We start from the raw sequence: 15,422 nt of genomic DNA, 5'->3' as shown, positions 1-15,422 counted from the left end.
AAACTTCTGGGCTCAAACAGTCCTCCCACCCCAGCCTCCCAAAGTGCTGGGATTACAGGCATGAGCTACCATACCTGGCTAAGGCATGCTTCTCTAAGGGCCCTAACTCTGGGTACTTCCTCTGCCTGGCAGCATCTTCTTCCAGGTAAATCCTTTCAGCCAACTTTTCCTGTTTTTCCCTGCTAAATGTCATCTTTTCAGTGGGGACCACCCTCACTAACCTATTTAAATTACAATCCACCACCTTCCTAGCAATCTTGACCCCCTTTCTCAAGCTGTGTGTGTTTTTTTTTTATTCATAGTGCTTACCAATTTTTTTAACGTATAATTTATTTATTTGTAAAGAGAGCTTAATGGGGAGGGATCTTCATTTTGTTTTCTGAAGTATATTAAGGGCTTACCTAGAACAGTAATTGGCACCTCTAGTAGATATTCAGTAAACATGTTGAATGAATGAAAATGAAAAGTACAATGGAAAAAATAAAGAAGGGTTGTATTAGTTTCCCGTGGCTGCTGTAACATATTAACAAACCCTCGGTGACTTAAAACAATAGAAATTTATGATCTCATGGTATATATTGCACATATAATTATTCATCCATATAATATATGGAGGTGTGTGTGTTATGTTAAAAATTGTTTTCATAAATGGATGTGTCATGCTGCAGTTTGCATTTGTATCAAGTCAGATTGATACATATGGTTCTAGCTCCTTCATTTTAACTGCAGCTCTAAGCAGCTGATTCTCTTTTCTCTCCTGGTTTCAGAATATGTAAATCCCAGAGAAGTCCTTTGATTAACCTAACTTGGGTCCCATGCTAGCACCTATTGGATCAGCCTGTGGCTTCAGCAGATAGGACACTCGGATTGCTCAGACCTGAAGTGCATGCCTACCCACGAATCCAGAGCATCTGGGTACTTTGTTTGCAATTCCCCTTAGGATCATGAGTTTGAAAGAGAAAGGATTTGGGGCAGACAAAAAATACAGATTTCTACTGAGGCTTCAAGTTTGGGCTCGGACATTACATCCTCTGGGAATCCTTTTCTGACCCCTGGGATTCCGTTCTGTGTCCTTGCACTTCCTATTCTTGTAACAGTTATAATGTAGTATCTTAATTACCCTGTCCTCTTGATGTGTACTCATTCAGGGCAGAGACTGTGTCTGTCTTGTTTTCCTGTTGTATCTCAGGAAATAAAAGGCCTGCCACACACCATTAAGTAGATGTTCAACACATAGTTTTGAATGAATGATTCCACTAACTAGCAGAGCTTTCAACCTCACTTTCTATAAACAGGTTCCCATCCACTTCCTATGAATGCCATAGGAATCCCGTGTGGCGTGGTGCTTTTGCACCTACTTTCAGACCCATTAACATTCTATCTCTTTTTACATCTTTCTTTGTATGAGTGGTTTGGCCCTGTTTGGCATTTTCTTTTTCTTATTTAATGGTGAAAATTCACAGAAAGATAAAATAGGTAAAATGCAAACTCAGACTTTCTTGGTAAAGTCTTTAGAGATAAGTCCTGCCCAGCTTTTCTCACCCCAGTATACCTTTAGCTTTCATGTGTGCACAGTAATTTCTCCTAATCTCAAATATTCCATCAGCAGAACTGTTTATTTTTTTGAGACAGAGTCTCTCTCTGTCGCCCAGGCTGGAGTGCAATGGCATGATCTCGGCTCACTGCAACCTCCGCCTTCTGGGTTCAAGCGATTCTGCTGCCTCAACCTCCCGAGTAGCTGGGATTACAGGCATCCACCACCACGCCCAGCTAATTTTTGTATTTTTAATAGAAACGGGGTTTCACCATGTTGGCCAGGCTGATCTCCAACTTCTGACCTCAAAAGATCCACCTGCCTCGGCCTCCCAAAGTGCTGGGATTACAGATGTGAGCCACCGTGCCCAACCTAGCAGAACATGTGCAGATTTACTTCTGGATACTTTTAGCAACAGGAGAGTATGGATTTTAGTGGATATAAAATGTGAATGAAGCTGGGTGTGGTGGCTCATGCCTGTAATCCAGCACTTTGGGAGGTTGATGTGAGAGGATCAACCTAGCCCGGTAGTTTGAGACCATCCTGGGCAACATGGCAAGACCCTGCCCCTACTTTACTATTTAAAAAAAATTTTTTTAATAAAAAATAAAATGTGAATGATTTGATTTGGAAATGGTAGTGTTAGTAGTAGTACTAGTAATAGTAATAGCAGCTAACATTTACTGAGTGCTTTTTCTGTGCCAGGCATGTAGAAGTAGGTACCATCTTTATACCTGTTATACAGATGAGAAAACTGGATCTTACATCAGTGATCTATTCAAGTTATCTCAGCTCCTGAGTGGTGGCTCTGGGCTGTGAATCTGGACACTGAACTCAGAACCATACACCTAAGGACTATGTTCTACTGCCTTGTGTAATTAGGAACAGAAACCGGGGGTTTGGTAAAAGAAAAAGACATCAGATTTATCACAGATAAGCAGTGAAATTTCTGCCCTAAAGCTTTGGTAAAGATAAATAGGGATAATTAACCAAAGTTTTAGAACTTCATTCCTATTGCCTCTGTGAGGAGAGAAAACCAAGATGTGTGAAGGTGGGGCTAGAGCCACGTGCTTTAGCATAAATCGGCGCTGTATTACCTACAATATTGGGAAGAACATTTGAGAAATACAGGGTGGTCAGTGAGTTTTCTGCTTCCCACGTAAAAGTTGGTCTTTCTTTAGCCCTGAGATTCTGGCCGTGGGAGGAGTCATTTAACCAGGAAGGCATTGAACATCTGGATAAATACTTAGACATAAAATAAGTTTTACATAAAATGCTTCATGAAGCAAAGCACAATGAATTTATAAGCATTTCACTGAAACTGTGAAGAGAGGCAGCCTGGAAAGTTTGTAGCAGACAGGCCGTAGAATCTGATTCTACTATACCATGAATGGAAGATGTGTACAAGGTCAATGATACTCTTTTTCTTTATTTGTGCTATTTTTAAATCAGTATATACAATGACTTTCATATGTTCAGTTTAGATCTTAGTATCTGTCTCTTGACCGTGTATTTACTCAATAGCTCTGAATTCTCTTTCTGTGGGAGAGAATTATTCCTTATGTTTTCAGGAATAAAACTCCTACATTGGAGGAGTTTAACTGATATCAATAAACCCAGTGGAGTAATCTGTGTTCTTTCCAGCCTGTCTCCTATGCTAGGTTACTGTACATACCCTCCAGGCAGGGACATTTTCATGCTTTTATGAAGTATTTGGCTCAAATACTAAGTACAGACATGCATCACTTAATGACAGGAATATATCCTGAGAAATGTGTTGTTAGGCAATTTCTTCATGGTGCAAACATCAGCGTGTACTTACACAAACCTAGATGGTGTAGCCAACTACACACTTAGGCTGTTGCTCCTAGGTTACAAACCTGTGTAGCATGTTACTGTACCGAATCTGTGGGCAGTTGTAACAAAATGGTAAGTATTTGTGTATCTAAACATAGAAAAGGCAGTGTGTTGTGCTGTAACATTATGATGGCTGCCATATCACTAGGTGATAGGAATTTTTCGGCTTTATAATCTTGTGGGACTGCTGTGTATGATATGTTATTGACTGAAAGGTTGGTATGCGGCACGTGACTGAATACTGTGTTGGTTTATATTTGGACTAACAGTGCTACTTTCATAGAATATCTGTTCCAAATTGGGATTATCTTACTTCTATCCATAGAAAGTAGTTATAGGATAAGTGGATGGTATTAAAATTAAGTTTTATCCCTCTTTAGGTTGCATCCCAGCGCATTAGCTCAGTGGACCTCTCATGTTGTAGCCTGGAACATCTGCCTGCCAACCTCTTCTACAGCCAAGACCTCACTCATCTCAATTTAAAACAAAACTTCCTAAGGCAAAACCCTAGCCTTCCAGCTGCCAGGGGGCTTCACGAACTGCAAAGGTAAGCCTGCAGAAATGGGTGGATCATGGGGAAGGGGTGGGGCAGAATGAACTTCTGCTTGTTATCTCTTGAATATTCTCACTAAAAAAACTAGTGTGTAAACTTTCTCTTTCGGAAAACAGAGTAATAGGACTTTGTTTATTAGTGAGGACATTACCAATTCTCAATCTGAGATTTTTTTAAGGTTCCTGCTTTTGAAACTAATGATTTATGATATTTATTAATTGGTTAGAGTTGTGTAAGAACAATTCTCTTTTAACAACTTTTATTCCTATCTAAAAATGCATCTGCAAACAATAACATTTGGTGTGTTACTTCTGAACTTCAGGTGTTTGTTCAGATTAAATTGTTTCTTTTGAAATTTATGAGAGGTTAGTTTTTCCCGTGAAAAGACATTTCCTTAGAAATTTAAGAACCAGCGTTTAAATCCATTTATATCATGTCATCTGGGTGATTAATATGTAGGTTTCAAGAGTCACATGTTAAATAGAACCTGCTCCTTTATTTTTTATTTTTTAATTTTATTGAGACAGAGTCTTGCTCTGTCTCTCAGGCTGGAGTGCAGTGGCGTGATCCCGGCTCATTGCAGCCTCCTCCTGGGCCCAAGTGATTCACCTGCCTCAGCCTCCAGAGTAGCTGGGATTACAGGTGCCCACGCCCTCTTAATTTTTGTATTTTTAGTAGAGACAGGGTTTCACCATGTTGGCCAGGCTGGTCTTGAACTCTTGACCTCAAGTGATCTGCCCTTCTTGGGCTCCCAAAGTGCTGTGATTACAGGCGTGAGCCACCATGCCTGGCCTAGAATGTACTCATTTGTAACTAGAAAAGAGAGACTTGACTTGCCTGTCTCCAAAACAGATTTAAGAATTTACCACATTCATTTCCTTTCCTCTTTGGAGCAGTGATCAGTCTTCATTCTGTGGTAAATTAAACCTTTGATACTTATATATTTGTTGCAAATATGTAGACTGTGTAACTGCGAAGAATATAATTTTTAAATAAATAATTGCTAGTTCATTTGTTTTTACATGACTGATATCAGGAATTAAAAAATATGATAACTATTGTGATTCTGTTTATGGTTTTTAACATCCAGAAAAAATAATCCAATACTTGCTTATAAAGTTTGTGGATGTAATTGGGAAATGGAAGAGTATTTTAGTTGTCGTTTTAGGTAATTGTGAATATCCTTCCTTGATACTATACCAAAACTTGACAAGTGGTCATTTCTTAAATGTTAGTTCTAATACGGAATCTAAATCTCTATTCGTGAGCTTTTTGAATTCTTTAACAGTAAGATCCATTGATCTGACTTGCAGTTTGATTTGACTCTTTACCCATGCATCACTTTGTTGCATTAAGTGTTGGTCATTTGGAGAGTACTGCTTCGTTGTGTAACACAGATACTCCAAATGTTAATATATTTTATTATGGAATTTTAAGAATTCACATTTGTTAATATCACCACTGATTTATTTTTTGTTGTTGTTTATTTATTTATTTTTTTGAGATGAAGTCTCACTCTGTCGCCCAGGCGGGAGTGCAGTGGTGCGATCTTGGCTCACTGCAACCTCTGCCTCCTGGGTTCTAGCGATTTTCCCGCCTCAACCTCTGGAGTAGCTGGGATTACAGGCATGCCCCCAACACCTGGCTAATTTTTTGTATTTTTAGTAGAGATATGGTTTCTCCATGTTGGCCAGGCTGGTCTCGAACTCCTGACCTGAAGTGATCCACCCACCTTGGCCTCCCAAAGTGCTGGGATTACAGGCATGAGCCACCATGCCCGGCCAATATCACCACTGATTTATCTGTAAAGTCTTTTAAGTATTGGGATGTTGTTAAGCTTACTGTGGAAACGAGTTTCCACAATTTTAATTTTTAATTAGAAATGTGAAGGCCGTTATTGGCAGCACATGCCATCAGTTGTTTTCCAGTAAGCTGCCTTCTCACTTCATTTTTGAGAAAATGTCTGCCAAATACCCAAGTATGAATAATAATCATTTGTCAGTTGTTCTTTCAAGTAAAAATGGGATTCTCTGTAAACAGTGACTGGTTTGGCCCACAACTCACATCATCAGATAAGTGTTTTCCTTGAGATAACTATCATACTTTAGTGTGTACCAGAAGTGTTTTTTTGTGCACCTCCTATTTTATCACCCAGAAAATTAAAAAGACATATACTCAGGGGTTGAGATGTAATAAGAAATGACTTTCCTGTGTCATCAAGGACATTCTTAAGTAAAACTGGCATTACAATTTTTTTAAAGAATATTTTTACTGTGGTTGCCTGGAAGAAAAGAATAGAGAAGAATATAATGACAACTTGGACAGTTTGGTGCTGCAGTGAATTAATTACATAGGCAGTCAAGACTCTAATAGGGATGTTTTGCTCCAGCAATTCCTGATTGTCCCCTGTAGCTGACGTATACTATGAAAGTTACCACTGTGGTATTCTTTTTTTTAAATTGAAAGCAAGTTTATTAAGAAAGTAAAGGAATAAAGAATGGCTTACTCCATAGGCAAAGCAGACCTAAGGGCTGCTGGTTGGCTACTTTTATGGTTCTTTCTTTCTTTTTCTTTTCTTTTTTCTTTTTTTTTTTTTTTTTTGAGACATTGTTTTGCTGTCACCCAGGCTAGAGTGCAGTGGCAGCTCACTGCAGCCTTCGCCTCCTGGGCTCAAGTGATCCTCCTGCCTCAGCCTCCCAAATAGCTGGGATTACAGGCAGGTACCACCATCATGCACAGCTAGAATTTATATTTTTAGTAGAGATGGGGTTTCATCATCTTGCCAGGCTGGTTTTGAACTCTTGAACTCAAGTGATCCGCCCACCTCGGCCTCCCAAAGTACCTGGCCTATGGTTGTTTCTTGATTGCATGCTGAACCAAGGGGTAGATTATTTATGAGTTTTCTGGGAAAGGGGTAGCCAAGTCCCAGAACTAAGGGTCCTTCCCCTTTTTAGACTATATAGGGTAACTTTCTGATATTGCCATGGGATTTGTAAACTGTCATGGTGCTGGTGGGAGTGTCTCTTAGCATGCTAATGCATTATAATCAGCATACAATGAGCAGTGAGGACAGCCAGAGGTCACTTTCATCACCATTTTGGTTTTGGTGACTTTTGGCCAGCTTCTTTACCGCATCCTGTTTTATCAGCAAGATCTTTGTGACCTGTATCTTGTGCTGACCTCCTATTTCATGTGTAAGTAAGAATGCCTAACCTCCTGGGAATGCAGCAGCCCAGTAGGGGTAAGCCTTATTTTACCCAGCCCCTGTTCAAGATGGAGTCACTCAGGTTTGAATGCCTCTGACATATTTCCCCCTTCCGTTTTATTTTTTTATTTTTTAAAATTTGCTTATTTATTGTTGTTTTTTTTTTTTTGAGAGAGTCTCGCTCCTGTCGCCCAGACTGGAGTGCAGTGGTGCAGTCTCAGCTCACTGCAACCTCCACCTCCCAGCTTCAAGCAGTTCTCCTGTCTTAGCCTCCTGAGTAGCAGGGACTACAGGCGCCCGCCACCACTTCCAGCTAATTTTTGTATTTTTAGTAGAGGTGGGGGTTTCACCATGTTGGCCAGGCTGGTCTCGAACTCCTGACCTCAGGTAGTCTGCCCATGTCAGCCTCCCAAAGTGCTGGGATTACAGACGTGAGCTACTGCACCCGGCTGCCCCTCCCTTTTATAAGGAGATCTTTAATCCTAAGGGTTGTAGAGGAATGAAGATCCATCTTCTGTAACTTCTTCAGGCTGAATAGGGACAATGATATTCCTGCCTAACTATGAGGGCCTCTTGTATTCAAGGTAGAGAGGAGGTCAGTCACAAAGCATTGGTCTGGCGAGGGCCATTGATAACTGTGAGTTCCAACAAGAAGTGCTATCTGGAAGAATAGTAAGTGTTCAATTTAAGAAAACATTCAGTAAGCTTATCTGCATTCCTACACTAACTCTAAACTCCAACTCAAACTCCCTTCCACTAATAGGCCTTCTCCTAGCAGCAATAGGAAAATCAGCTCAACTTGGCCTTCATCCTTGACTACCCTCCGCCATAGAGGGCCCAACTCCAGTCTAAGAGTACAACAGCAATATATTCTACAACAGTAAAAAAAAAAAAAGATAAGTAAAATTATCCCAAGTGAACTAAATAAGAAGTCTTTCTATTAACTAGGCAGTTGTAGAACCAAGCTGATACGGGGTCCCTAGCTGATTCCAGTGCATGCCCAGAATTAGAATACTGATCAAGATTTTTATATTACCCATCCATTTTGTTTCTTCTGAGCAGCAGCAGAGATCACTGGTTGGTTCATGGGAATAAGTAGGATTAGTCTAAATTGCAGGAAAAAACCCTCAAAAACAACTGAGACTAGAATCTAATAACAGGTAGACCACAGTTCGTGAAACATAATTTTTCTCTCTTCAGTCTCCCATTTTCACTAAAGACAAATGATAGGACTGATTTGTTTGCAAAATACTTAAGCTTAGGTTTTATATGCTCTATGTATTGTTATTAATTTTGGACTGGCTGGATGCAACGGCTCAGTCCTATAATCCCACTTGGGAAGCTGAGGCAGGAAGATGGCTTGAGACCAGGAGTTTGAAACCAGCCTGTCGATGTCGTGAGACCCCATCTCTATGAAAGAAAAATTTAAAAATTAGCTGGGTATAGTAGCACATGCTTGTAGTCTCAGCTACTTGGGAGGCTGAGGCATGAGGATTGCTTGAGGCCAGTAGTTTGAGGCTGCAGTGAGCCATGATTACGCTACTGCACTCCAGCCTAGGCAACAGAGGGAGAACCTATTTCAAAAATAAAATAAAATAAAGATAAAATAAAATAAAATAAAATAGTTGTACTGGCACTACAACAGTGAAGTTAATATACTTTTTTTTTTTTTTTTTTTTTTTTTGCTGAAAGGTTACAATCATTATTATCATTTTGTTTGTTTCTGGAGCTACCCATCATGAACTATCATCAATCAGTGTGTTCTGAGGTTTGAAATTATTGGGAAATATTTTTCCATATTTCACAGAAGTGTAGACTTTTGTACTTCTATTATAGAACATCAATGACTTTCTATCATACTGGCAAATCTTGATGTCTTAGAACAGAATGGGGCATTAGAATTATCCATACTATTAACCTAAATGCCCATCAATGAGAGACTGGATAAAGAAATGTGATACACCATGGAATACTATGCAGCCATAAAAAATGAAATTATGTCCTTTTCAGGGACACGGATGGAGCTGGAGGCTGTTATTCTTAGCAAACTAATGCAGGAACAGAAAACCATATACTGCATGTTCTTACTTATAAGTGGTCAAGTGATACGGACACATAGAGGGGAACAGCACACAGTGGGGCCTATTGGAGGTTGGAGGGCAGGAAGAAGGAGAGGATTAGGAAAAATAACAGATACTAGGCGTAGCACCTGGGTGATGAAATATATGTACAACAAACCCTCATGACGCACATTCACCTGTGTAACAAACCTGCTCATGTAGCCTTGAACTTAAAATAAAAGTTAAAAAAAAAAAAATCATCCAACCTAATGCTCTCTTTTAAAGATGGGGTCTATGGGGATGTTAACTGCCAAATTCAGTTTAATGGTTACCTTTTAGGGAGACAGGGATAGGATTAGTGAATGGTTTGAACAAGGTTTCAACTATATCTGTAATGTTTATTTCTTTAAAAAGAAAAATGAGAGACCAAAAGGTTTTTTGTTTGTTTGTTTTGTTTTGTTTTTGTTTTGGAGACAGAGCCTCACTCTGTTGCCTGGCTGGAGTGCAATGGTGCGATCTTGACTCACTGCAACCTCCGCCCCCCAGGTTCATTCAAGTGATTCTCCTGCCTCAGCCTCCTGAGTAGCTGGGACTACAGGCACCCGTCACCATGCCTGGCTAATTTTTGTAGTTTTAGTAGAGACAGGGTTTCACCATGTTGGCCAGGCTGGTCTCAAACTCCTGACCTCAAGTAATCCACCCATCTTGGCCTCCCAAAGTGCTGGGATTACAGGCATGAGCCACCAGGCATGAGCCACCACGCCTGGCCCAAAAAGTTAATATTTGAAAACGCTGTATAGTTAATACCCGGATGAATGTTACAGTTTTCTGCATTTTTTATTTGAGTATTTCATAATAATCCAAACATTTTAAACCTAAACAAAAAGAAAATTAAAATGCTTCTTTTTACATAGAAGAATGTGATGCTCCCAAAGAGCCAGTATTTGTGGAATAAATATCCAGGTGGAGGGATATTTTGGGCATGACCCACTTCAGGAGGATTCAGGTTCTGTCCTGCCATTTAGTTCTTACAGAGTCATTGACTTGATCCCCCATGTCTGTTGATTCTGTGTGATATCTTTTGAGCTCATCCTGTTTTCTCCTCTCCTCCCATCGCTCTACTGCACACACCCTCTCTCCCCAGCTGTTATAGTAAAAGTACTTCTCAACCCTCACCTGGTCTGTTGTGCTTCCTGTGAGAGCTGATTGTCTTGTTGTCATTTTCCCTCTGCAGGTCAGCCCTATTTTTGTTTCCCGCTATTTTTTACATTTCTTGGTTTTGTTTTATTTTGTATTTTTAAAAATTTAAGCCTTTTCCTTCATCAAAGTAACACCCTATATAGATTTTTAAAGGTCTTAATAAGCAGTGAAGTTTACAATAAGAAGTAGGTGCCTAAAGTTCCAGCCCATCCCTACATCCAAGTCCTGCTGCCTAGACAACCCTTTTGAATCTTTTGGCTCTTTCTGCTGTTTTCCTTTCTTTTTCTAAATATTATGCATATACTGCTGTTTTGATTTTTCATTTTTGGACATTATATGTTGACCCATTACTAAGGAATATCAGGATTTCATTCGTTTACATTGTCTCACACTCCCTCTATCCCACACCACATGTACTAACTTCTCTTTCCCCTATCCTCTCAATATATAGGTATTAATTTTTGGTTAAGTCAGTACTCACTATTTACGTTATTATGAGCCTGGAACTTATTAAGGGATTTAATTGCAGTGATTATATTTCCTTTCTTGTGCTGGCTTGATAGCAGCCTCACTTTATCACTTGTATACTTTTCTTTTTCCCTAGTATTTGTAAGCTTTCTGACGGAATTCTTATATTCCTCTCAGCACCTTTTTCTTGGAGACTTTTTTCTTCCTGGAGCCAGGGTAGGTGCTTGTTCTTCTGGCCTGCTACACAGCAAAGACAGTGTGTGGACCTTTTCCTCAGGGGGTGTCAGTTTACTAGAGAATCCCTTTGGTATTCTGCCAGGGCAATGCATGCCAAGATTCAGGGTAGTGAGTGCAAAAGAGAGGAGGAATCTCAAGGTTTAGTATGTGGATTTTAATTTAACTTCCCTGTTTTCAGAACAGTGTTTTCTGTTATGCTTGGTAACTTTTTTTCTTTTCAATTTATGAGAAATATTTCGACACTTAAGTAATTACAAAGAATTAAACAATACTATAGATTATACCGTCGTCCTTTGACAATCATGTCTTATTTTAACTTCCATAAGCCAGTTTCTGTAGCATTGCATGCATACCAAATTGATAAAGGATAACTTCAGACTATTTTAGATAAAAGTTGGATCTTGCCTGTAATCCTAGCACTTTGGGAGGCTAAGGTGGGTGGATGATTTGAGGTCATGTTGGCCTGCGTGGCCAACATGGTGAAACCTGTCTCTACTAAAAATACAAAAAAATAGCTAGGCCTCATGGCGCACACCTGTAATCCCAGCTCCTTGGGAGCCTAAGGCAGGAGAATCGCTTGAACCTGGGAGGCAGAGGTTGCAGTAAGCCGAAATGGTGCCACTGCACTCTCCAGCCTGAGCGACAGAGCGAGACTCTGTCTCAGGGGAGGAAAAAAAAAAAAAAAAAAAAGGTGTATCTTAAAATTGTATATGTAAACATTAACATTAAATGTACACATTTAGTTAATACTTTGTTTTAATGACATTTATTTTCTCTAATTTCCCAAACCTATCATTGATCAGAAAAATAATTGTAAAGAACACAAGTCTTATAAGACAGTATCACTGAGCCTTCATGTGGTATGAAAGGAGATAAAGGAGTCTTTGATATTACCCAGATGGACTTCTGGAATTATCTTTTTAGAGACCATATGTTCAGTAATCAGCATCTCCAAAAATGAGTATATTACACTGAGACTGAAATATTTTGAATATAAAAGTAAACCAAGTCACTGGACATGAGCCATCTTTCAGCTGTTGGCTTAAAATCTTAAGATGAATCATTGAGAATACTCAAGCTGTATGTATAACTAAATAAGAAATTAACTCAGTGGTTTTCATTCTCTTATTGCCCTATACTTTGACAAACTATTCTCTCTCCTCCAAATTACCTCCCTGATGCTTTGACAAACTATTCTCTCTCTTCCAAATTACCTCCCTGGGTCAAATGAAGGGCCAAAGAAAGCAGTTTCCCTGTTCATCATGCTGTGGTGTAGTATGCCTGATGTCTTTGAATCAGGGACTCCGGTTCATTTTATTCCAGGGAATTAACTGTCTTCTGCTGGCATTGGGAAGAGGATTTGGGGTCTTGCTCCTCCTTCTGTAACCTTTTGGAAATTTGTAGAAGTATAACAAAAATATAGAAAAGGCAGATATGAGTGTAAAACTTGATGGATTTCCACAAAGTGAACACATCTGTGTAACCAGTATACATATTGAGGAAGAGAATATTACCAGCACTCCAGAAACCATCCTTGTACCCTTCTCTTTGTTACCCTAAATATCATCACTATCCTGACTTAGAACATCATGAAATAGTTTCACCTGTCTTTGTACTTGATCTAAATGGAACACACAATGTGTGTTTGAGTCCAGCTTCTTTCATTGACTTTTCTTTTAAAAAAGCAAAACAAAGCATACCAAGTGACATATTATCAGCTTGTACTTTGTACTGTGTAGTATAAGGCAGTGGTTTTGATTTGTTTAAGGTAGAGAATTTTAAAATTTTACACTGCAATAAAAGATTTCTGTTTTGTTCTTTCTGTTGCTTTAAGCATGGGGAAGGTAGGCCTAGGGGACTTGCTATGTGGCATTGGAGTAACTGGTAAAGCAGCTGTTGTATTGTTCTTTGGAAAAAAACTAGGCTTTAAACCAGTTTCTCTTTCTTTTTATTTTGAGACAGAGTCTCGCTCTGTCACCCAAGCTGGAGTGCACTGGCACGATCTCGGCCTGGCTCACTGCAACCTCTGCCTCCCAGGTTAAAGCGATTCTTTTGCCTCAGCCTCCTGAGTAGCTGGGACTACAGGCACACGCCAACACGCCCGGCTAATTTTTGTATTTTTAGTAGAGACGGGTGGGGGGTAGGTCTCACCATATTGGTCAGGCTGTTCTCGAACTTCTGACCTTGTGATCTGCCAGCCTTGGCCTCCCAAAGCGCTGGGATTACAGGTGTGAGCCACTGCGCCCAGCCACTAGTTTCTCTTTCATTACACACTACTATGAGGTGTTTGTCTCCCACTTCCATTGTCCAAGAAAGATTTTTATTGCTAAGATTCCAGAGTAATAGGCTGATAAGTACACACATACACATATACTCCCCTCATACATACATATATTTAATACTAGGAGTTAAATGTATAATGTGTATTTAAGAAAGTCATGTTAGTACTGCAGAAAGCATTAATGTGGTTTTTAAATGTCCAGTCACCTAGTGTCGTGGCTTCGAAATACACCATATATTTAGTTGCTTATTTTTATTTGTGTGTTTAGGAATTTGTGGTAATCTCTAATGTATGTTTCACAGGGGACATTTTAATTGCCAAAGGGCAATTTATTTTTATGTTTTTACCTAAGTTTCAAGAAATTAAGTTTTAGGTTACAGTGTTAGGGCAAATAGCCAGGGAGAAACTTAAAGTACAATGTGATTATAACAGGTAGGAGTTCTGAGGCATTTTATCTTAAGCACATATCCCCTTAATTTTTCTTTCTACTACAAATTTTCATCTTTAACAAATGAGCTATTTTCACAGAACATTTAAGTTGATATTTGCACCAACATTCTAAATCTGGAAAGATGGCATGCTGATGTACACACACAGGTCAGCAGTTTCAGAGGAAAAACATTGTTCTTGGAACTAGTGCTGTTTGTTTTTCCTTTATTGGCATTGGAACTCTTCAAGTTAGTTTTCAAAATATAGAGGAGAGGCAAATTTCAGGGTAATTTTTGGTGGTTTTGATGGTTTCTTTCCTAATTATATGTGTCACTAATAACTATAATACATTGTTTAATTCTTTTATTCATAGATAGTACTTCATTTATGTTAACTATATCTCTAGATGACTCAGATAGTCTTAATACTAAGATTATTGTTATTTGCAATAAGGAATGATTTTTCATAAAATATGGTAAGTTTCTTTGTAGAGTCAGTGAAGAAGAGAACTTTTTGCTGGTTTAAATTCAAGGGATATAATTTTTTCCCCCTTCTCTTAATTTCATGTTTTTAATATGATAGCAAAGCTGTATGAACTTATTCACACTAAATTATAATGGTGTTTGAACATTTTACTGCCCTGTTAAATTTAAATTTAGCTCTGTTTTTTTTTTTTTTTGAGACGGAGTTTCACTCTTGTCGCCCAGGCTGGAGTGCAGTGGTGCAATCTCGGCTCACTGCAACCTCCGCCTCCTGGGTTCAAGCAATTCTCCTGCCTCAGCCTCCTGAGTAGCTGGGATTGCAAGTGTGCACTACCACACCCAGGCTAATTTTTGTATTATTAGTAAAGATGGAGTTTCACCAAGTTGGCCAGTCTGGTCTCCAACTCCTGACCTCAGATGATCTGCCTGCCTCAGCCTCCCAAAGTGCTGGGATTACAGGCATGAGCCACCACGCCTGACCAAATTTAGCTCTTATAAATTTTTTCTTTTTTTTTTTTTTACAGTCTCGGTCTGACTTCCCCCAGGATGGAGTACAGTGGTGTGATCTTGGCTCACTGCAGCCTCCATTTCCCAGGCTTAGGCGATTCTCCTGCCTCAGCCTCCTGAGTAGCTGGGATTACAGGCATGTGCCACCATGCCTGGCAAATTTTTGTATTTTTAGTACAGACGGGGTTTCACGATGTTGGCCAGGTTGGTCTTGAACCCCTCAACCTCAGGTGATCTGCCTGCCTTGGCCTCCCAAAGGGCTGGGCTCATAGGCATGAGCCACTGCATCTGGCCTAGCTCTTATAACTGTGCCATTTATTTATCATTTATTAAAGATTTATAGGGAGGATCATTGAAGGACCTAGAGTTTGTAAATACAGAGGAGGCAAAACTTTACCTGTGCCTTCTAAAAGCCTCCACCTGGGTCTGAGAACTAAATGGACATAAGGCATTAGCTGGAGAAAAGTGTACAGATTTTTACATGTACATAGGAACCCCCATGGGAAAATGAAGACCTAAAGAAGTGGCAAAATCTTAAGTGCTTATATATTAGGTTGAACACAGAGGAAATTGTGGAAAAGTAAGTAAAATATATGGGAAGACCAAAGA

At 39.5% G+C, this 15,422-nt stretch overlaps 1 protein-coding gene across 1 annotated transcript in view; it reads left to right on the top strand.

Moving 5' to 3' along the window:
- The window catches only part of PHLPP1 (PH domain and leucine rich repeat protein phosphatase 1), a 266,455-nt gene that overhangs the window by 144,859 nt on the left and 106,174 nt on the right, over nucleotides 1-15,422 (top strand). Inside the window, exon 4 of the mRNA XM_008013868.3 lies at nucleotides 3,772-3,938. Coding sequence (XP_008012059.3) covers nucleotides 3,772-3,938 — 167 coding nt within the window. The remainder of the gene's footprint in view (nucleotides 1-3,771; nucleotides 3,939-15,422) is intronic.

The sequence above is a fragment of the Chlorocebus sabaeus genome, chromosome 18 (genome assembly GCF_047675955.1).
Source record: "Chlorocebus sabaeus isolate Y175 chromosome 18, mChlSab1.0.hap1, whole genome shotgun sequence".
NCBI classification, from domain to species: domain Eukaryota; kingdom Metazoa; phylum Chordata; class Mammalia; order Primates; family Cercopithecidae; genus Chlorocebus; species Chlorocebus sabaeus.
This window is presented reverse-complemented; position numbering and strand designations above follow the sequence as displayed.